This window comes from Camelus ferus, chromosome 8 (assembly GCF_009834535.1).
Source record: "Camelus ferus isolate YT-003-E chromosome 8, BCGSAC_Cfer_1.0, whole genome shotgun sequence".
Taxonomy (NCBI): Eukaryota; Metazoa; Chordata; class Mammalia; order Artiodactyla; family Camelidae; genus Camelus; species Camelus ferus.
The window spans coordinates 22680869-22702287 of NC_045703.1; the positions used below are offsets into that span (position 1 = coordinate 22680869).

Genomic DNA, 21419 nt, shown 5'->3' on the forward strand with positions numbered 1-21419 from the left:
TTAATAATTGATAAATCATCTTCTTCTGTCTCTAAATAATACAACGCCAAAAGTATGCAGTGATTCTCAAGTGCAAATATTTTTGCCCCTAGGGGACATTTGGTCATATCTAGAGACTCTAGAGACCTTTTTTAGCTGTCACTGCTTGGGGGGTGAGACGGGGGCCTGCTGCTGCAACTGATATCTAGTGGGAAGAGAGAGGCCAGGAAAGCTGCTAAGCATCCTATAATGCACAGGACAGCCCCCAGAACCAACAAAAGAAAGAAAAGAAAAAAAAAAATCAACAAGCACAAAATGTCAATAACTGTAGAGAGTGTGAGGAAACAGTGGTATAGTGGATAAGAGTGAAAACCCTGGGGACCAGACTGCCTTGGTTCAAATCCAACTCTATTACTTACTAGCTGTGTGACTGACCTTGGTCAAGTTGACCTCTGTGCCTCAGTCTCCTCATTTCAAACAGGGAGACAGAGTACTCAACTTACAGAAACACAGTAAGTTAAGTAGAAATGTGTGCTGTAGTTGGTTAAATTTAAAAAAAACGAAAAAAATCAGTGAATGACCGCAGCAAGTTAAAGGACAAGCACCACATACAGTCAACCCTTTTGGCCTACTTTCTTCAAATATTAACAGACACACTGACATTCTCCAACTTCTATTTAGTATCACCCTCTATTTACCAAGCCATACCTGTAACTGCTCTAATCATTTACCTAATGTAATCTATATTTACATTCTGCCACTACATTAAAAAACCTTAAGTTAGCTGCCTTCTGAAAGATATGAAAAAGATATTCACTGCATAGAGTATACTCAGGGATTTGAGACAGCATTAACTCCTCCTTCAAAACCTAGCTCTTTATAGTCTTTTCTTTTATACTACCACCAAGCCAATAAAAGCATGTTTCTTTAGTCCAAGAACAGGTACAGATAGATTACTTGGATAATCATAGGATAAGACATCTCACATAATGTAATCTGATTCTCTTCTAAAATTAAAGAAACTGAAGCTCAGAACTTGCCAACTTGCCTAACTGCACAGCCAATTACAGAAACTGGAACTTGATTACTTCCCTGATGATGAAATAATAGAAGCTTCCCCCACATAAGGCAACAGACAGAAAACTGATCTGAGATAGGCAAGTTCAGTGATTATTATTCTTGTCAAATAGCAGTTACCCCTCTTCCTCCTCAGAAATCAATTAGAAAACAAAATTTTTTCATTGCAAACTTCTTACCCAGTTAAAAGTTTCCTTCACTGTCTGAATGAGCAGATACCTTAGAAGATCCAATATATACAATATGTTAACACTCTTGTTTAATTACCTCAATACTATGTTATTTGCTTATTATTAACTACACCATTTCATTTCTCAAAACCCATGCACAGTATATGAAGCCTTTGGGATGGCAGTAATGGCACTATGTATTGGTAAAGAAATCTCTTTCTGGTACAAAGGAAGCAGAGTCTACCATAGTTAAAGATTTAGTATTTCCTACCTCAAAGAAAAACTCTCCACCCTTTAACCAAATATATTATCATGACTTTTTGGGCAGCTAATGTTTAGAACACATGATTAGGAGCACATTTTGTAAAAAACAGTAGAAAATATCCTAGATTGATTTTTTAATTATTATGCAAAGCTCCAGCTATTTAAAATTACAATTATTTTCACAAGTATGGTCAATAGCAAGAAATCAATAAACATTTCCTGCAATTTTCAGTGTTTCTCTTTGACTCAGTTTTCAACTCCAACATTTAAGACTTCTTTAAAAAAGATAAAGGCATGTTATGGATTTGTTTTAACAGGATGGAGCAAAACCTGTTATTCTCTAGTTAACCAATACTAATATTTATACAATTTTGACTTACATTTGATTCTTTGCAGCTTGCCTCTGAGCTTTTCTTTCTTTCCTTTTCTGATCTGGCGGCTTAGCAAAAACAATTTCAATATTTTCTCCCTCCAAGTCTTTGCCATTCATTTCTTCCATAGCCTTAAAAAATTAGGTGTTGATCAATACAAGAGGCCCTTCACAACAATTATGATTCATTTAAAGTTAAAAAATCATTTATCATTAATGTTGGAAGAATGAGACAATAGAATTTCTAAGTTTTATATAAAGATCCAGCTCTTCAACTAATATTCTTTTTGACTCAGTTTAGTAAGTTATGCAATTTGCTAAGGCCTATAAAGGTTAGCTTGAGTAGATGACATGACCTCTGAGTTTCCTTCCATTTTCTCTAACATTCTGATTCTAGGATGACTAAACATTATTAGTCTAATTAAATGCCTATAATTCCCCCAGTTACTTACCTTGACAGCACCATCTCGCTCATCAAAATGAATGAAAGCATAATCTTTTAATTTCTTCACTCGTTCCAGTTTCCCAAACTGACTAAATGCCTTTTCTAAAATCTCTTCTGTTACAGTATTGGCAAGGTTGCGTACAAATAGCACTTTGACCTGAAAGTTAAGAAAAAAAAAAACTCCCTGTATATTTCCAAAGGATTCAGTTTCTAAGATGCCACCACCTCAACCCTGCAAACTTAACTTTAGTCATAATTTGTTAGAAGAATATCATAAATATAAAATGTAAGCTAAATCTTCAACTTATTTGAGTAAATACCAAGGATTGTGTTGCAGGATCCAATGTGCAAAAACCTGAACAGACATCTCACCAAAGATATAGAGATGATGAGTAAGCATACGGAGAGATAAATGCTCAATACTGTATGTCACTAGGGAATCGCAAATTAAAACAGTGAGATACAAACCTATTAGAATGACCGGCCAAAATCCAAAACACTAACGCCATTGAATGCTGTTAAGAATATGGAACAACATATTCACTGCATTAGAATGCAGAAATGGTACAGTTTGGCAGCTTCTTACAAAACCAAATGTACTTTTATACCATATGATCCAACAGTCACACTCTTTGATATTTACCTAAATGAGGTGAAAATAGGTCCATATAAAAACCTGCATATAGACGCTTATAGCACCTTTATTCCACTTGCCAAAACTCAGAAGCAACCAAACTGTCCTTCAGTAGGTGAACAGATAAATCATAGTACATCCAGACAATGGACTACCATTTAGCACTAAAAATGAAACGAGCCGTCAAGCCGTGAAAAAACATGGAGGAACCTTAAATGTAAAAGAAGGTAATTTTAAATGGCCACATACTATATGATTCCAACTACGTGACATTTGGTAAAAGATAAAACTATGGAGACAGTAAACAAGATCAATACTGGCCAGGGAAGAAGGAACAGGCAATCACGGACGATTCTTAAAGAAGTGAAAATACTCTGTATGATACTATAATGGTGGATACACAGCATACCTTTGTCAAATCCATAGGATGTGTAACACTAAGAGTGAATCCTAATGGAAACTATGAACTCTGAGTTACAATAATGTGTCAATTTAGATTCAGTAATGATGACAAATGTACCACTATGGTAAGGATGTTGGTAGTGGAGGAGGCTACGCATGTGTGTGGGCAGCATGTGTATGGAAAATTGCTGCACTTGCTGCTCAAAAAACAAAGTATGCTATGCTAGGTAGTTTTTATTAAATTAGTCATTTTTTTGCAATCAAAATAGAGGTAAGTATTTCCTAACAATGTGAATACCATGCCACCTGAAACAGCTGTTGAGTTTATTTAACATAGGTGGTCAAAACTAATTAAGATCTCCTTTTGAAACCTTAAAGAGGGGAGAGAGTTTTCAAAATATCAGTAAGATAAATTCTTTAAATTCTGAAAGCTCCTCAAAGTACAACTAACAAAATTTAACCTTCTGGCTAAGAAACATTATCGCTCCCTCCTAAGATACCCGAAGTAGCATCCAATTTCTTAATCTAAAGTGTTAACCAATGAGAGCTTAAGGGCCAGAGGAAAAAACAATCCTAAGTATCTTCTGTCCTCAAGACCATTTATCCTTTAATATTCACAGTTATGACATTTCACACTTCTCTCCTCCTTAAGTCAACTAGTTGTATTTGCTAGCCTATCACCATTAAGGGGGATTCTTAAACAAGACAAAGGGCAGATTAACTTAACTGCAAACTACACTAGTGGTAAGTGTTGACTCAAGAGATGTTTATTCTCATAGATGTCTCAACTGACTGCTGAAGCAGGATACCTAATAATAGCTAAACCCTGTAACTGCAGCAGCTCTGCTGAGGCCAGTACAGTTCACTATTTTTAGGAGTAGAACTTTTAACACAAAAACCATGTAATCTAATGGCGCCATTCTCAAAAATTCAGAGACTGCTCTTCAAATCTACACAAAAATGAAAATGAATCATCTCCATAGCATGCAGGCTAACTACTTCAACATGAGAGTATGATGGCTACACAATTATGGCTGAGTGTCCATATAAACTTCTACATTCACTCTCCATGCACATGGTATTTATTTCTAGTGTGGCCTTAACACAACACTCCTCTCTCTTACAAAAACATGGTTTAAAAAAGCACACATTTTATAAGCCACCCCCTCCCCAATCACCAAACCTGCTCCTTCTCCCACCACCACCACCACCTCAAAAGAATTTTAACTCAACTGTCATTACCTTTGCCATAACCTCAGGATCGGGATCTTCAATTGGATCAGCCCATTCAACAGTTCCAACATTTCCCCAGACCTTGACTTTACCACTCATTAACCTACGCCTTGCCTGGGCAGCTGTTTTGTGATCTTCATATTCAAGGAAGCAAAAGCCTCTGTTTTTTTTCTTGTCGTCTGGTTGGTGGTATAAAATGACGTCTGTAAGACCCTCTGAAAGTAAGCAACCATTCCAGGGAAATTAGGTAAAATAATCAAGAACAAGCAGATCAAAAGATTTATTTTTCTAATATAATACTTGAATACCAAAATGAAAAATAATCCCTTATCTTTATAGGAGAGTCTCAAAAAGTACCACTCCAGATAATTTACCTAATCCACGCTTTCCAAGTGTTCCCAAAGCAAAAATCTCCATGAAAAAAAATGTATTCTTTTAAATTAGACCTGAGGACTATTCTGTTTCCATGTCATAGATGACAGAGGGGCATGAAATCTTTGCACAGCTGTTTCAGGAAAATGACAGTTATAAGTCAATCATAGTTAGAAATTCTTCACCCCATGCAAGTAAAACCTAATTTTTTTAATGGTACTTTTCTGGACTCAGATATCAATATATTCATTTCAAATGAAATAGAATATATTAGTATTGTGTAAGAATTTCAAATGTTCCTAGAACTGATAATGGGCTGATTATTTGCTAAATATGGTAGGCAGACAAAAATTTTTTCTAGTCAAAGTCTGTCACTTGTAAACTTAAAAAAATGCTTTACAATTCAAAGAAGTCATACCATACATTAATCTCTGCTTATAGCAACAGTATTTATTCCTATAATTTGGAAAATCAAATCATCACATATTAAACATTTTTACTAAGATTATCAACTATCATCTCAAAATGCATAAAAATACACAAATACAATCTTCCAAAGCATGGGAAGCACAACAATCATTCCGCAGACTGAGTTCAGATCACAGCTGCATTCCTTACTAAATAACATTCAGCAAGTTATTCCCCAAAACCTTCTGTGCCTGTTTCTCTATTTGAAAAATGGAGTTACCGATCTCATACGGCTATAGTGAGAATATGAACATGTAGTGAGTCAATAAATGCAGTGCTTTGGCACGTAGAAGTATGCATTACCTTCAGTATTAAAAGTTGCATCTCCTTCCAAATAAATTCAACTTACCTGTTACTTTGCTAAATTCTTCAAGAATCTGTTCCTTGGTTTTACTCTTAGGAATAGAGCCCACAAAAAGCCTGTTGTTGGCAACTGAGATGCAGACACCAATGTGTTTTCCAGAACGAATTTCATGATTATTATACTGAAAGGGGGAAAAGTGCACCATGTTTTAAAAATACTTAAAATATCCTAGTACAGGTGCTTATTATAGAAAGATATGCAAATTCCATACACAAAAGCAAAATCTTTTAACAAATGAAAATTTCAACACTTAAAAGTTTATCAAATACTTTTAACCCTTTAAAAAAATATAAGATAGATTTGAAGATTATACTAACAAAACACACTAAAGTTTATGAAATAATACAAAAAACTGTCAAGGAAATTAAGGAAATTGAAATTTAGGAAACTTGAAAAAATTAAGAATCAAGTCTGTAAGCAGCTTAGATTCCAAATTACTGATTCCACGATACCTTAATTTCTACTTAAAGTCACCCTGCCAACCGCTTATTCTTATGCAAGGGAAACTGATTCAAATACAAGTAAGCTTTCTGCCTTTCTGTTAGTCAGCACCTAAATCTTATTTTTTTTCCATCTCCCCTAACCACCTGTAAAAAGTTGCAGTAAGGAATTTTCAGCTACAAATACTTACGTCTAAAAAGGAGAATCTTTTTACTCTGAATCTGACCCTACTTTTTACCCCCATTTCACTGACAAGTAAATTATGGTAAAAGTATAAAAGCAACTATAAAACTACAGTAAAAAGTAAACTTAACCATCAAGTAACCATATTCCATAAAAGGGAAAGATATCATAAAGGCAAAACTCAGAAAGTTCCTCTCCCCATTATTCCCATTCTTGCGTAACAGGTATACTGGGTATAAGAGAAGAAAACACACGTAAGTCAGAAAATTGATGCCTCCATGCTCCTTTCTCCAACTCTAGATACTCAAAATTAAACATGAAGTTCAAACATCCTTCCTCCAGATCAGAACAGTTTTGTACTTTTTACCCCACTAACTCAGTTCATAGTTATGCAAGTCTCTGGTCATCATGATCCCAGGATTATCTCTACTCTTTACACTTCTGCCAGAGACTTTTTAAAAATCACAAATCTGCCTACTGAAAAAAAATCTCTCAATGACTCTCCACCAGCAAAACAAAGTTCAAATCCTTAGACATCATTAAGTCCTTCCCAAAATTCCTACTACTTCCCCACCTTTCTCCACAATACTATAATCTTAGCTATTTACATCAATTCTCAGTTTTGTATTGCTAAGCCTCTGAATATAACATTTTCCCTGAAACTTCTACCATCCAAACTCCTCTGCCTAACTGTAGATTTGAGCTCAACCATCAAATACTCTACAATCCCTAAATCCTATAAAGCTCAACAAAAGTATCCTTTTATGTTAACACAGATCAGTAGTTCTCAACAGGAGTGATTTTGCCCCCAGGTCCCCACCTGCCCAGGGACATCTGACAATGCCTAGACACATTTTTGTCTGTCAACTGTAAATACGGCTTGCTTCTGATATATAGTGGGTAGGCAGAGGCCAGAGATGTTATTAAACATCCTACAATTCACAGAATAGCCTAGCATAATAAAGAATTATCTGGTCTAAAATATTAATAGTGCTGCAGTTGAGAAATCCTGCCCTAGACTTTGTTTTCTCATAGCACTTATACTCCATTTAGGCCAAAAACCTCTTAAAAGTAGAAATATGCGGGTTACCTGCAAATAGTAGAGCTACAGTTGAATCCATCACAGAATGGGATTATGGACAAGTAGACTGCAATACCCTATTACACAAATAAGTTAACCTAACGACACAATAAATTGCTTTAAGACATGTACATTCCCTAGATTTTTTTAACCATTTAAAAAAACTGAAGTACAGTTAATTTACAATGTGTTAGTTTCAGGTGTACAGTAAAGTGACTCAGTTATACATACATATATCTATCTACTCTTTTTCAGATTCTTTTCCATTATAGGTTAAGATGTTAAATATAGTTCCCTGTGCTGTACAATAGGTCCTTGGTTTTTTAATCTATTTTATATATAATAAATAGTGTGTATATGTTAATCCCAAACTCCTAATTTGCCCCTCCCTCACTCCCACTCTTCCCTTTGGTAATCATAGTTGTTTTTTAATGTCTGTGAGTCTATTTCTGCTTTGTAAAGTCATTTGTATCATTTTTATAGATTCCATAAGTGATGTCATATGAGTTTTGTCTGACTTCACTTAATATGGTAATTTCTAGGTCCATCCATGTTGCTACAAATGGCATTATTTCATTTTTATGGCTGAGTAGTATTCCATTGTGTGTATGTTTGTGTGTGTATACACTATGTATGTGTGTATATATATATATACACACACACATCACAACTTCTTTAACCATCCGTCAATGGACATTTAGGCTGCTTCCATGTCTTGGCTATGGTTAAATAGCGCTGCTATGAATATTGAGGTGGATGCATCTTTTCAAACTGAAATTTTCTTTGGATATATGCACAGGAGTGGTACTGTTGGATCATATGGTAATTCTATTTTTAGTTTAAGGAAACTCCATATTGTTCTCCATAACATTCCCTAGATTTTTATATTTAAGCATCAAGTAGCCAGCCTTATTGACAAATCAATGGCTTTCAATTTGTTCATCTTGTCTGTAACTCCAGGAGTTGCCAGAAACAATTAAAATTAGAAAAAGAATGGAAGGAAATACAAAGTTTTTAAAGGGAGAAACAGGAGTTATTCTGATGACAGAATTTAGTATCATTTTCCCTTTTTTTATTTTCCAAATGTTCTAACAATAGGGACTATTTACTATAACAAAATAACTAAGTTTTCAATAAAAACTTGTAAGAAAAATTATAATTCTTGATTATATAACTTCCATCCATATTAACAATGCTAGAAGGCAAGGGTATAGCTGTGAAAGAGTACACGCTTAGCATGCATGAAGTCCTGGATTCAATCCTCAGCACCTCCAATTAAACAAATCAACCAACCAACCAACCTAATTACCTCCCCCCAAATCAAAAATAAATGAATGAATAAAAATAAACATTAACAACAATGTTGCTGCAAAATAGTAATGATTGTTTCCATTACTACTTACAAAAGAAAAGTTTCTTCCCTTCTAACCTATCATCACTGGCCCTATGGTTAATCAAGGCAGGGTAGGCAGAAGGTGTATGACTGTGGTCTCTGAACAATATAAAGACGTGAGTATTTCGTAGGATTTATAAGATAAACTACAACTCTTTGGCCACATTTTTTTCAATTAAAAAAAAACTGAAACGATTATAGCTAACTTGTAAACTAGCTCTCCAATGAAAAGAAGTTACTAAAGGAGACGCTCTGGGCATACTGTCCAAATAAAGCAAAAGTGCTTAGAAATAAACATTTCTTGAAGCAAAGCCCCTACAGATTAAGCTTGCAATTTTATATGTATATTTGAGTTACTTAGCTTTTCTCACTCTAGCATTTTTAGAACCAAACTATCCCCTAAATTCAAAAACAAACTCTGCATCCCAGCAGGTAATAGTGACTTACTTAGATAGTAGAAGGACATTATAAAAACTGTTCTTATACTTAATAGAGATTCTTATTTAATGCTGATAAACCCTTACTCTCAAGGGTTAGTAATCAGGACGATATGATGGTATCAAAATAAAAAAAGGTGCATGATCATTTCCAAATTCTAGGAAGGTAGGCACTGAAGTTACCAAGTTTTAGAAATCTAGCTTTCAGATCCAGTAGCATAATGAGGTAATAAAATAAAGATGAACTTTGAACATTATTTCAGAACACCAAAACAGGAGTTGTACAGCCTGGAACATTCCTGTCATCTTGGCTCAAAATATCAAGTCACTCTTTCCTTCCGGCATAGCCAATCAAGTCACCAAATCCCCAGAAATTTAGGAATCTCACATTTGGAATCTGATCCAGAAGTGGTTGCCTAGTCCTAACTCTCATTATAGCAGCAAAGCCACTACCTTCCAAGCCTGTCCACTCCAAGTCTTCTTTACACTGAGCCAAAACTCACTTCCCTAAAAATTCTACAATAAATTTATTTCCTCCTCTAAATGACAGTACTTCAATGCTCCTCTTTGTTTGGCTAATAATTCTTTCCCTGAAACTGGCAAACTAAAGAGCCTCCAAGAGTGTCACCAAATAGTGACATCCATAACACAATACTGGAGATGCAGACTGAGACTAAATAAGCTGGAGACTAACCTTACACTTCTAGACACCATGACTCTATAACATGTAGTCCATGATTAGCTTGGCTTATTTGGTAATCACACCACACTGCTGACACACTACAGCTTACTTGTGAGATCAGTTGTGTATAGGACTTGACTTTCATCCCGACTCTATTCCATCGTGCTACGCTGCCGTCTCAGGCTATCAAAATCTTTTCAGAACCTTGTATGTCATTCATGGCGTTTATTACTACATGCAGATTCAAATCACCAAACATTTCAAGCAGTCCAACTGTGCCCTCATTTAAATCATTGATTATAAAAATGAAATAGAACCTACAGCACATTTACATCGTGCCATCCACACCAAGGCTCAAAACTTTAATGGCACCATACTACCTAACCCAGCAGTCGTGACTACTGCCTTCTGGAATTGACTTTACACAAGTTTTCTCTCTTTCTACAAAACACTGGTTCAACTAGGTTCACCTATTTCCCTCACTGCCCTGCTCAAACCTCTTTAACACAAAGCCTTCTCTAAAAAACACAACCCAAAGCAAGCTATCCCTTCATTCTTCTTTTACCCTGTGAACCACCTGCTTCCACTTTAATTATACTTAGCCTCTCATACCCTAAGAACTCCCAAGAACTGGATGAAACTGCCTTGTATGCACATAGTAAAAGTTTTCTTGTTAAACACACTAAACATCTGCTAATTGCTACTAATTCTATGGACCTATCTTGTCAGCTGCATTCATCAAAATGGTTGTATACTACTGTATACAATCACTTTGGTGAATAAACCCCATCAGTGGCTATTAAAATCATAACTCTTAATTAAAGGGCAAAGAGATCAGTGTTCCAATCTTCACCACAAAGGCATTTTCAGCAGGACACTTCTATTGTATAGGACCATCATGGGCACTGCAAAGCCAGTGGACCTGGGCTCCAGTTTCAGCAGTACACCACACAAATACATATACACGCTTGCCTGCTCTTCCCCCTGGACTTTGTGACAACGTCAAACACTACATATACTTCCAAATATCCCCAAGAGGGTTAGAGTAAAAGCATCACCCCACACCATTAATCTATGTTAATCTCTATGATTAAAGGTAGCACAAAATAATTGCCAATGGAAGCTAAAAAACCTTTAAATAGCAAAATAGCCCATAGCTAATATGGGAATGTTATAAATTCTTGTGTCATAAATAATGGATTAGTTGGCACTAGTCAGCTGGCCACATTATTTATCCAGTACATACTCCACAGTGGCACTGTTCTAAATGTTGGGGATACAAGGAAAAAGAACACATTTTCTAATGGGGAGAAAGAAGCAAATAATTTTACAAAGCCAAGAAATAATTTTAAGTATATCTAAGCATTCTTTTTAACTGTTCAGGACACCATCATGGGGCAACTAGCCGTTCAAAGTCAGGAAAGGCCTTCTAAGAAGGCCTGATTGGTTAAGAAGGCAGCAGCCATAACTGGGAGAAGTGGTACAAGAGAAGGCAGTTGAGATGGAAATGGTCGTAGCTTTTGTGGAAGACAAAAAAGGCAAAGTATGGATGGAAGGGTAATAAAGAAGAGTAGGAAGAGAAGTAAGCAGAGTAAGAGCCTTGCATGGAAGCTATTATTAGAGTTTTTAGTATGGGAATGTTGTGATCTAATCTATGCTGCCAAATGGTTAAGACTGTAAAGGGGCAACAGAAACCAGTGAGAATAGCTAGAAAGATTTCTCAAATGGTACCTTAGGCTAGGGTGGTAGCAGAAAGATGGTACAAATTGGTTAGATGCCAAAAATATTTGGCAGTAGAGACAGGACTTACATCCTGAACTCCTTTTAACACTACCTGAACACTACAGTTTAAAGAATCAGACTACTTCGCAACATTACAATTTTATCCAGCAGTGTAAGTTATGACTAGTTAACAACAGGTACACACTAAACATACCTGGTATCAACCTAAGGCTATATATGGCCTTGGACAAGCCACCCAGACAACTGACTCTTCTGCAGAAGGAAGACATTTATTTCACTTACCTTGAAAATGAGTTGAGGACACTTAAAGGTAATAATGTAGCACCTAGCACAGCTCCTGTGCCTTAACAAGCACTCAAGTGGTTGCTATTACTCATCTTTTCACCAACTTAGATCTTGCTTCCCTAGCTAATCATCATCATTTAGGGACGAATTTTTCTTTTTCTACCAAACCACAAGGCAGATGTTAGCTGAAAATAGGGTCATTTAAGAAGTTTGCAGTTACTTCTAACTTCATGCCTCTTCTTCAAACTGTCAACACCAATCCATTTTTACAATTCAGATGCAAACTTTAAATCCACAAGTTTTAATGCGGGGGCATCATTGTCGAATTATATCAAAAACTAACGCCGAATACATAAACCACCTCTATCCTCAAGACACTCAAAGTACAGGAAAACAAAGAGATGGTGCCTCAACCTTGTCTCATCTATAAATAATGCAAAAGAGGCATTTTCTCAACATTTGATTATCCACAACTAGAATGACAGTTCAACTACCTTATATAAAAATTTACCTTGGATAGAGTTGTAATTCAAGTAGACTCGTGACATGACACAAGTAGGGATAGTTTTCAAACTATGCTCCCTTAAGGAATACATTTAGGAAGGGTACTCATTCCCAGGAATCAATACAAGGTAACAAAAAAAACTATCCAAATCAACTTAAGTTTTTATTTCTCTAAATGTTTCATGTCCTCAGAAGTCTAGTCCTTTCCTTTACTGTTACAAGGCAAATCTCCCAATTATATTATCACCGTAATCCTACCTACAGTCAAGTATCCTTTTAAAAAGAGCAACAACACGTCCAATTCATCCCATTGCTAAAAATATCTTTAAAAACGCACCAAAGCACAAACCCTTCTATTCACCAGTAAAAAATAATTTTCCCCCAGATATGGATTCAAATCATAAACCCAGAAAATAATGTAAAAAAGGTTTAGGACGAGAATTAGTTCCTAGACCAATCAAAATAGTTATCTGACTATCTGGAAACTTCTGCATTATAGTTGAAAAACTTAACAATATTGCTAAGACTATACTCTAAGCCTATAGCAATGCAATTTTGGACCACATTATCTGTTAAGCCAAGGCAACTGCCTAAACTGAAACATATTTCCTGTGCATTTATTGACACCCAAAATTGTCAAGTTACAATCATCTTCCTCTGATGATGTATCGTTACCATAAGGATTCTGAAAATCACCTAGAATTAAGTTCTATTGAGGACCTACCATAAATAATGTCTTCTGGTAGCAAGAATTAAGTAACCTACAAATGCTGGTTTAAGGATTATTTTAAAAAACATTAATAAATACACAAATCATTACTTGTAACACTAAGTAGTCACACCTATTAAACAGAACTAAAGCTGTATGTAATACCTCGTAAATAAAATTGGGTCTGACATCACTAAATTCTGTACTAGCTTTCTGTGGTAAGATAGCTCATTGGCTTCTCAATCATTCTACATTTCCACATTAAAACTCCCTGCTACTTTATTACTATCTGGTAAAATGTTTTCTTTTATAGATTCAACTGGATGATTTCTACAATCTTCCAGAACTCTTAAAAGCCCTTGATTTTACCTGAACTGCTTAAACTAAAATCTTGACAGCTCAAAAGTTATTAGTGAATAGAGAGCTATATATTCCTTTCTGAAATAGGAAGCATTCTTTGAAGGAGGAAAAAATCAGCAATGATTTAAAAATACTCAAACTCCTGAATTCTTTTTTTAAAGACACCTTTTTCTTCCAACTTTTCTAATGTTAACCTTCACAATATTCAATTTCACACACCAACAGAGATCCAAGCAACATAGAAAAGTGAAACTAAGTGTATTTGTTTTTTCTCCTTAAGGTTTACCTTAAAATATCTGATGGTGAGGGAAAGCAAAATAAAGTTCAGGAGAAATCAATCTGAGGATTTCACGTTTCCTTAGAATTAATCATAAAACATGTAAGTCAGATAAGGCAAAAATTAACAAACATTTGCCATAGTGAACCATTTACAGAAGTTCCACCCAAGCTGCACTTTTTGGTACACTTCTTGGATGGAAATTAACTTATATGGCCATCTTCAACTGCAAAATGTAGAAACTACCTGAGTCACAAGATTTAATAAAAATTTGAAGGAGAATTATATAAGCCATAATTTGAAACAGTAAAATTCTTTAAGTTGGAAAAGTAACCATGTCCTCACCTGACATCTAGTACTAAAGTCAAATACTGCCACTCTACCACGAAATCCTTTATTTAACTAACTAGAAAGTTATCACAATGTCGTCATGAAACATTTCTGAAAAGGGGATAGCCAGATATGGCCAAAAATTATGGGAGCCCTTCCTATCAGTTACTTTCTTAAATCTTTTAACATTACTAAATTAAGGGGGGAAAAAAGCCATTAAGCCAAATGTTTCAAAGAACCAGTAAGTAGAATTTCACCACACTACCTTATAGATCCTGAGTCCAATCAACTACACATGCAAAAAAAATACTGCTACAATGTGTACAGAGAATATGAAAGTGTCTAACCAGCACTTCAAAAAATAGTTAACACAACGAAACCCTGGCTTTAATTAAAGATAGTGAGTGTGAAGACTGGGGGGAAAAAAAAACAAACTCACCAGTTTAACAGCCTCCTGAGCTGCTTCTTTTGTACAAAAAGTGACAAACGCATAACCTCTATTGAGACCTGTTAGTGGATCCATCATTAGACGAAGATCCCATATAGGTCCAGCTTTTTCAAACAATGGAACAAGTTCATCCTCAAACAGATCTCTTGGGATCTTCCCCACAAATATCTGTAAATTAAATATGAAGTAAAAACCATGGAGAGTTTCTTTAGGAAACTAGATACCTGTGCATTTACTACAGAGGGTACAAGTTTTTAGTTTCTTTACCTCAGTGCCAACAGAAGGCTGCTGACCTGAATAAACGGAATCTGGAGGCGGTCCCCCATACTTCCTCTGTCCAGTGGTCACATCAAGTGTGTAGCCTGTTCTTTCCAAGAGTGCCTTAAAAAGTTCAAATGACATTAGTACATTTAATTCACAAGACCACACCCATGCATTCAGCAGTTAAAAACCAATCTTGTTCAAATCTTTCCATTTATCTTGGCAACATTCCTTACTAACAGGTTTCTGTTATCTGTTTTAGAACTCCCCTTTTAATGTGTGCTTGTAATGTATAATGTGCCTTAATTTATAAACGAAAATGTCAGGATCCTGGTCAAATTATTTTCTGGTCTCTGATTAATTACCGCTTAATGAAGTGAACAACACAAAACTAATACTGATCCATCAACAACTTTCTAAGCAGGGTTTAACTATTCTGCCCTTCTAATAACAGACTTCACTTAACTAGGCTGAAATTCTCTCCTGAAGAAGTAGCTAGATAAGTCACCTCTCTCAAGTCTACCTTACCCAATAAGCTTCCCTGTACCCCACATTCCTAGGTACCTACTGCTAGAATAGCAGTTTTGCCAACCTTTACAAAAATTACACTCCTCAAACTAAGTCCAGAAACTTAAAAGGAGTTACAGGAAAAATAACCTCTTCTTCATTTGACATTCAAGCACCATGCTTCACAGGACAGTATGGATCACTCAGAAAAAAAGAGTGCCAAAATGATTTTGAAAACTTTATGGAATTGCAACAATGTAACATAACCTCTAAATACATCTCCCTAAAAGTGAACTGTTAAAATTTATACAACTCATGTTTACTCAGAGTATTAAGATTTTTCTCTACATCTCTTATTTATAAGCAAATTAGAAAGTAGTAGTCCACTGTTAGCCTAAGGAAAAAACCAGGAATTGTTTCTTCTCCACTATGTCATCTACAAAGCACAAAACTGACTTTCTAAATAATAAAACCAATCTAACAATTTTCTGATAAATTCTGAAATAAAAAGAAACTAACACCAAGCATATGACAATACTTATCAAAGTGCTGTTAACGGATTTGGGGTCACCTTAGTATTTGAAAATGAAAATGACCAGACAGATTTTAAAACATTTTTTTTACCCAAAGAACATAAAATGTTCATGAAAAAAATACTATAATTGATGAAAACTCCTGTATTCCTAAACTGTCTTTAAAAAGCCCACAAAGTACTACAAATTTTAAGTAGCCTTGTATTATGCCCAAACATAGTTGCCTAACAGTGCAACATTGGGTTAGTAACAAAAATAAACTCAAATCTATTAACTACCATATAAACCAAACCATTAAATGGCTCATCTTCCCTTTTTTCCGTATGTAATCCCTGTGCTTCTTTCATTTCAATCTTCATATGATCCAAATAATAACTTTTATGACAATCCCTAAAAAGGAAAAACTTACTCTTTCTGTAAAACATCCTACAGAAGTGTGTGTCTTCTTGCCACAATTTAAGTCACACTAAAGCTTTAAGCCACTCCCTTCCAAAGACAGAGTTGAAAGTCTCACAAACTAAACTTTCAATTAATATGAAATTTCAGTAATTCTAACTCCCAATGTAAATTTAGTAACAACTTGATAAAATTACAATAGGTGACAACTATATTTCATTTCTTTGGAAAAATCAAATTTATAGTTCAAACAATTTCCAACTAGACCCGTGAAAGCCTCAAATTTGTAGATATTAACAGCTAACTCCTTATTCCAAGCTTCCCTCTTTCCATACTATTAAAACACACCTGACACCTATAACCTTCTTAGTAACTGATTTTAAGCTATAACCCTTGGCTCCAGAGCAGTGGCACACTGTATTAAGAGTACCATGTTAAAACTAGTATGATCGCCACATTTTCTATGAACTAAACTCAACACAACTAAAAAACACAAAGATCAAAACTTGGTTGAATTTGAGGCCATTATGTTCTATGTGAGGTGTGGAGAGGAATCTTCTCCCAGTCTCAATTGCCCAATTTACATTTTCACAGTAATCAATTTTATTGTTAAAAGCTGCTTTTAGAAAAGAACAAATTGGCCATAATAACCCATACTAATGGAAGGGGAAGGCAATGCTAAAATACTAAACCCACTTAATTTCGAGCTTGAGAATCCTAAGAGAAGCAATCAACTACTAAATGTATATTCTCCACCAGTATAGGGTTAAATGATTCCCTCCCACTTTGGTTCCACTGTCAGTAACCTGGATTTGCAGGTTTGTTTCCAAAAATCAACTAAAAAATATGGCAGCTATACTTCTTTAAATCTTTTATTCAGCATACCAATAGCACAGATTTAATCAACAGCAGACAGCCAGCAAGAAAAACTTCAGAATTGTTTTACAAACAAATACTTAAAGACGTGAAACTTCGAAGTATAGTAATGAGAAAAAATTAATAAATTATCTTATGGCCATTAACTCTCAACATCTCAAAAAAAAAAACAAAACAAAACCCCAAAACCACACACACACCCACTTCATGCCCAAAGAATGTTTACCAAAGCTAGAAAACAGTTTAAAAAAAACTTTAAAACTGAAGGGAGTAAAAAATAAAGTTTCATAAAACATACCTTAATTTTTGCCTCATCTGGTCCTTTGCTAGAATCTGCTACTTTGGTCCCCTGTTTTTCTCTCTGCCTATAAGTCTTCATGACTCCACATAAAAAGGCACTTTTGTTCTGTAAAAGAATTTTCCAATCATATTTAACAATAACTGTATTATCTGTATCTAATTATATAAAAGCTAAACTATCAAAACTACTCAGATTTTTTACTCTTTTTACACTGACACTAAATTAACGTTACCTGAACATGAGAGAGATCGCTGTCTTTAAACTGCTGAAGAACTGCCAATGCGCCGTCTTCATTGAATTCTTTTAAAGCTTCGATAGCTCTTTCATCTAAATCACTATGTGCAACCAGCCCTGGAAAAGAGAAAACTTAATTAGCTGTCAACTTTTAATATTTTTGGTAAGTTTTTTTTTTTAAAGAAAACTCCATGTGCCATACGGATGCCAACTAAGAACTCTTCCATTTCCCTTATCTATATAGTGAAAAACACATACCTTATCCATTCTGAACTGAATAAGGCCTCTCAACCACACTTACAATAATGAATCAACTTTATCTTGCTGTGTCTTAAGTCAGATAGTTCTGAACACTAAGTATTTCTACAGTAAACAAATAGGCTTACGAATTCTAAAATCAACCAACAAAGTACCAAGCATGACAACTGAACCTCTACTCAATTTCAAATACCACTAGAAAAAGCAACAGCCACACTGAGACTACAAGTCTACAGTTACCTATTTAACAAGAATCCTACTATAAAAATACCCCAAAAAGTCACATGGCCTGCTCCCAACATTTAGCAGCTGTTGCTACCATCATATACTTATCCATCTGGACAGCCAGCCTTTACCTCCTAACCCCTTCCTTCTTCCCTCCCTCTATACACCTTAACCTCTGGTTCACAACTATCACAACAAGGCAAAACTCCAGGTCCCACACTTATTGGAAACCACAAAAAGTTGCTATTTTAGCTCAAAGCCAGAAATCCAATAGAAAAATTTCATAATATAATTTTGCAAGTGTTAGTTCTTACCTGCAACGTAAATTTCATCTAGTTTTTCAGCAACTTTCTGTGGTAAACCAGCATCAAGCAATGTCTGAAAATTTTCTGAATGGATAACTGCAGAAGTAGTATCCATGGGCTCTTCAGTACCATTTCCATTAACATGTTCTGTAGCCATGTTTCCAGAGATCTGTTCAAACGCAATAAGCAAAATTAAACTAGGATCTTCAAAAAGGGTAGAGGACAATATAAGAGCCCCAATCTTTACTTTCTCTACCAATTTCTACACCAGCCAGCCTGCAACCTCCCTTTAAAGAGGCCTTACTTTAAAGCTACTGTCGCCTGACAAGGCAGATTGGGAGCGCGGGGCACAGAAGGACGGATCCACTACATTTTTCCTTAGCACCACCCCTGACTCACCTGCTAACACTCCCTAGGAAAAACCACATTACAAATGGAACCCAACCAGCACGAGGACGAGCCAGTGTGCCACATGCAGCTGTGCCCGTACAGAGAATGAGGTGTGTGTGGAGCAAGCAAAGCTGGGCTTTTCCCTCTCAAAGGTAAACCCCCAAAGTGCGCGCTTTTCCCGCCTGCCGCTTAAAGATCAGTAACCACAGCCAGCGAAGAACAAAGCGCTCACACAAGCCACCTTCCCACCACCCAATTTCTCCACCCTTCACCCCCGCACCCCAAAGCCCGCCCCCGACTCCGCACCCAGAGCGGCAGCCTCACCGCTGTGGCCACCAGGAGCCCATTAGAAACACGTGCTCTGCGCCTTCAAATGCCCTACAACTTCCTTCCACGGAACCCCACTGAGTTCCAGGCCAAGACGACCGTCACCGGCTCCCAACATCAACCCAAAGCGGCGGTCGGAGCCCCCAGCAAGCAGCAGCAGCACAACCTCGCCCCTCGACACCGAGGCCGCGGCGGCGCCAGGCCACAGACTCTCCCCGCCCCCAAGCGCCGCCGTCTCGGTCCGTGACACATGGCTCTCTCTGCCCCGGGCGCCGGCGACCCCCGGCCGCCCGCCCTCCCCGCCAAGACGTGCGCCGCGCCGCTAGGTCCAAGCCCCCACCCCGAGCCGGTCGGGGCAGGGACTGCGGCGCGGGGGCCGGCGGTGCCACCGCCGGGCCAGGCAAGCCGGCGGCGTGAGGGCGTTCCGCGAACTGCCCAACGCCCGCCGGACCGCGAGCACCACCCAAGCCTGCCGCGCGGCTGCGGGACGGGACCGGCTCCTCTCCGCCCACTCCTGCGCCGCGGCGACAGCCACGACAGCACCAACTCCGCCGCCGCTCGCGGTCCGCGCGGGCCACGGGGCCGAGGGGGCGCCTCCTCCCCGGAGCGCCTCAGACAAAGCCCGAACGGTGGCAGCACATGGAGGAGAGGAGGAAGTGGTGGCGCGGGCCGCGGCCTACTCCCAAGCAGCCCCAGTCAACGTGCTCCTCTCTCCCTTGGAATCCATTTTCCAGAAAAGCCGGTTTCTCCCCGCACCGCCCTCCCCCAGGTCCTCCACAATGTCAAGGAGCTCCCCTCCCAGACCCGGGTCTCGGCGGTCGTTACCTCCCCGTTGGGCTGAGGCGGAGGAATCCTGTCCGAGGAGATCCGGTTGCGGGCAACGCGTGCTCGCTGCTCCCTGTGTCCGGCGCGAGTGGAGCTGTTGTAAAATGGCGGCCGAAGCTCACGCCGCTGGCAGCAAACCCGATCCAGTTCCACTCGCCTCCGAGCGCGCTCCCGGTGCGCGCGCGCGCCTCCGCGTGACCCCCCCTTCCCTTCCCTCCCCTCCCCTCCCTCGCGCGTCCGCTTCTCTCACTCACTCCTCAGCCCCTGCCCTCCTTCAGCTCCTCCTTCTCCTTCTCCCACCACCACCAGCCTCCGTCCGCCTTCTTCTCTAGGCCTTTCTTCTTCCCCTCCCTGCTCCTTTCCCCCACCACTCCCACTCCCGTCCGCGGCCGCTCAGGCACGAGTGGCCGCCCTTCCCTGGCTCGCTCGCTCGCTCCCTCCCTCGTTCGCTCGCTCTCTCGGCCCCGTCCCACAGTCCCTGCCGAGTCTGCTCCTCTCTTTCTCTCTCCCGCGCTGACGTGACGACGTAGCCTACGCCTCGGGACGCGCGCCCGCGGGCTCCGCCCCCATGCCCCGCCACCTCCCTTGCTCCTCTCCACCCGGAGGGGCGCGAGACCCCGCCCTTCCGCTCCGGCGGCGGCGGAGGGGCCGAGAGTGAATGAAAGGCCCGCCCCTTCCCCTCCCGACACTCCCCCTCCCGCTCCCCTCCGGGTGGGGCGGGGCGGGCCGGCTCAGCGTGTCCCACTCGTTCTTTGTCAGGAGACTGGCATCTCCCCACCCCGCCCCACCCCACCCCCACCGCAGCACCACGCGCACTCCACCCCCACCGAGCTCCCGCTCGCCCCACCTCCCGCCCCGTCCTGGGCCGGCAAGGGACGGGGCGGGGGGCGCGGGATGCGACTGCAGCTCTCCGGAGGGTACCCACCGGTCCGTGCGCGCCCGGCCCCCCCCCCCCGGCGCCCCGGCCGCGTAGCCGTTCCAGGCGGTGTCCACGCTGCCGCCGCCCCGCGCTCTCCCCGCTCGGGAAGCTGCAGGCGCACGTGTCCCCCGGGGCGGGGAGAGGCAGACAATGGGGCGGCGGGGGAGGGGAGCGACGGGGAGACCCGCGGATCTTTGGTTAGCCTGGCCGGCGTGACCCGAGTGCTGGAGTCGCTCCGGGGTTACTGGGTTCCCCTGCTGGACAGTGGGACCTTCCGGGGCCCCGCGCCCGCGTGGCTTCTCTTCCACGGGAACCTCGGGCGGAAGGAGGGGCGCCCAAGTCTCGGACGTGGAAAACCCGGCTGCTTTTGAACGGGAACCGGCTGGCTCCAGTGGAGCGAGGAACGGCTCC

The 21419-nt window shown here is 39.4% G+C and overlaps 2 protein-coding genes across 5 annotated transcripts in view; both read right to left on the minus strand.

The window, feature by feature from the left end:
• The window catches only part of SYNCRIP (synaptotagmin binding cytoplasmic RNA interacting protein), a 28830-nt gene extending 8217 nt beyond the window's left edge, over positions 1 to 20613 (minus strand). The window contains exons 1-10 of one of the 4 annotated variants that reach the window (XM_032484555.1): positions 20090 to 20276; positions 18557 to 18716; positions 17758 to 17876; positions 17523 to 17630; positions 14919 to 15032; positions 14643 to 14819; positions 5764 to 5899; positions 4584 to 4789; positions 2313 to 2462; positions 1871 to 1992 (exon numbers count right to left, since the gene is read on the minus strand). In XM_032484555.1, coding sequence (XP_032340446.1) covers positions 1871 to 1992; positions 2313 to 2462; positions 4584 to 4789; positions 5764 to 5899; positions 14643 to 14819; positions 14919 to 15032; positions 17523 to 17630; positions 17758 to 17876; positions 18557 to 18704 — 1280 coding nt within the window. In that variant the 5' untranslated portion in view covers positions 18705 to 18716; positions 20090 to 20276. Of the gene's footprint in view, positions 1 to 1870; positions 1993 to 2312; positions 2463 to 4583; positions 4790 to 5763; positions 5900 to 14642; positions 14820 to 14918; positions 15033 to 17522; positions 17631 to 17757; positions 17877 to 18556; positions 18717 to 20089 lie in introns of all 4 variants that reach the window. The other 3 variants (XM_032484554.1, XM_032484553.1, XM_032484556.1) reach the window with 3 other exon arrangements.
• On the minus strand, positions 19254 to 19960 carry LOC116665546 (laforin-like; the record flags this gene model as incomplete). The annotated part of the gene is made up of 1 exon (XM_032485441.1): positions 19254 to 19960. A coding segment is annotated over one exon (579 nt), but the record flags the coding sequence as incomplete, so codon positions are not given.
• Positions 20614 to 21419: the final 806 nt, after the last annotated feature.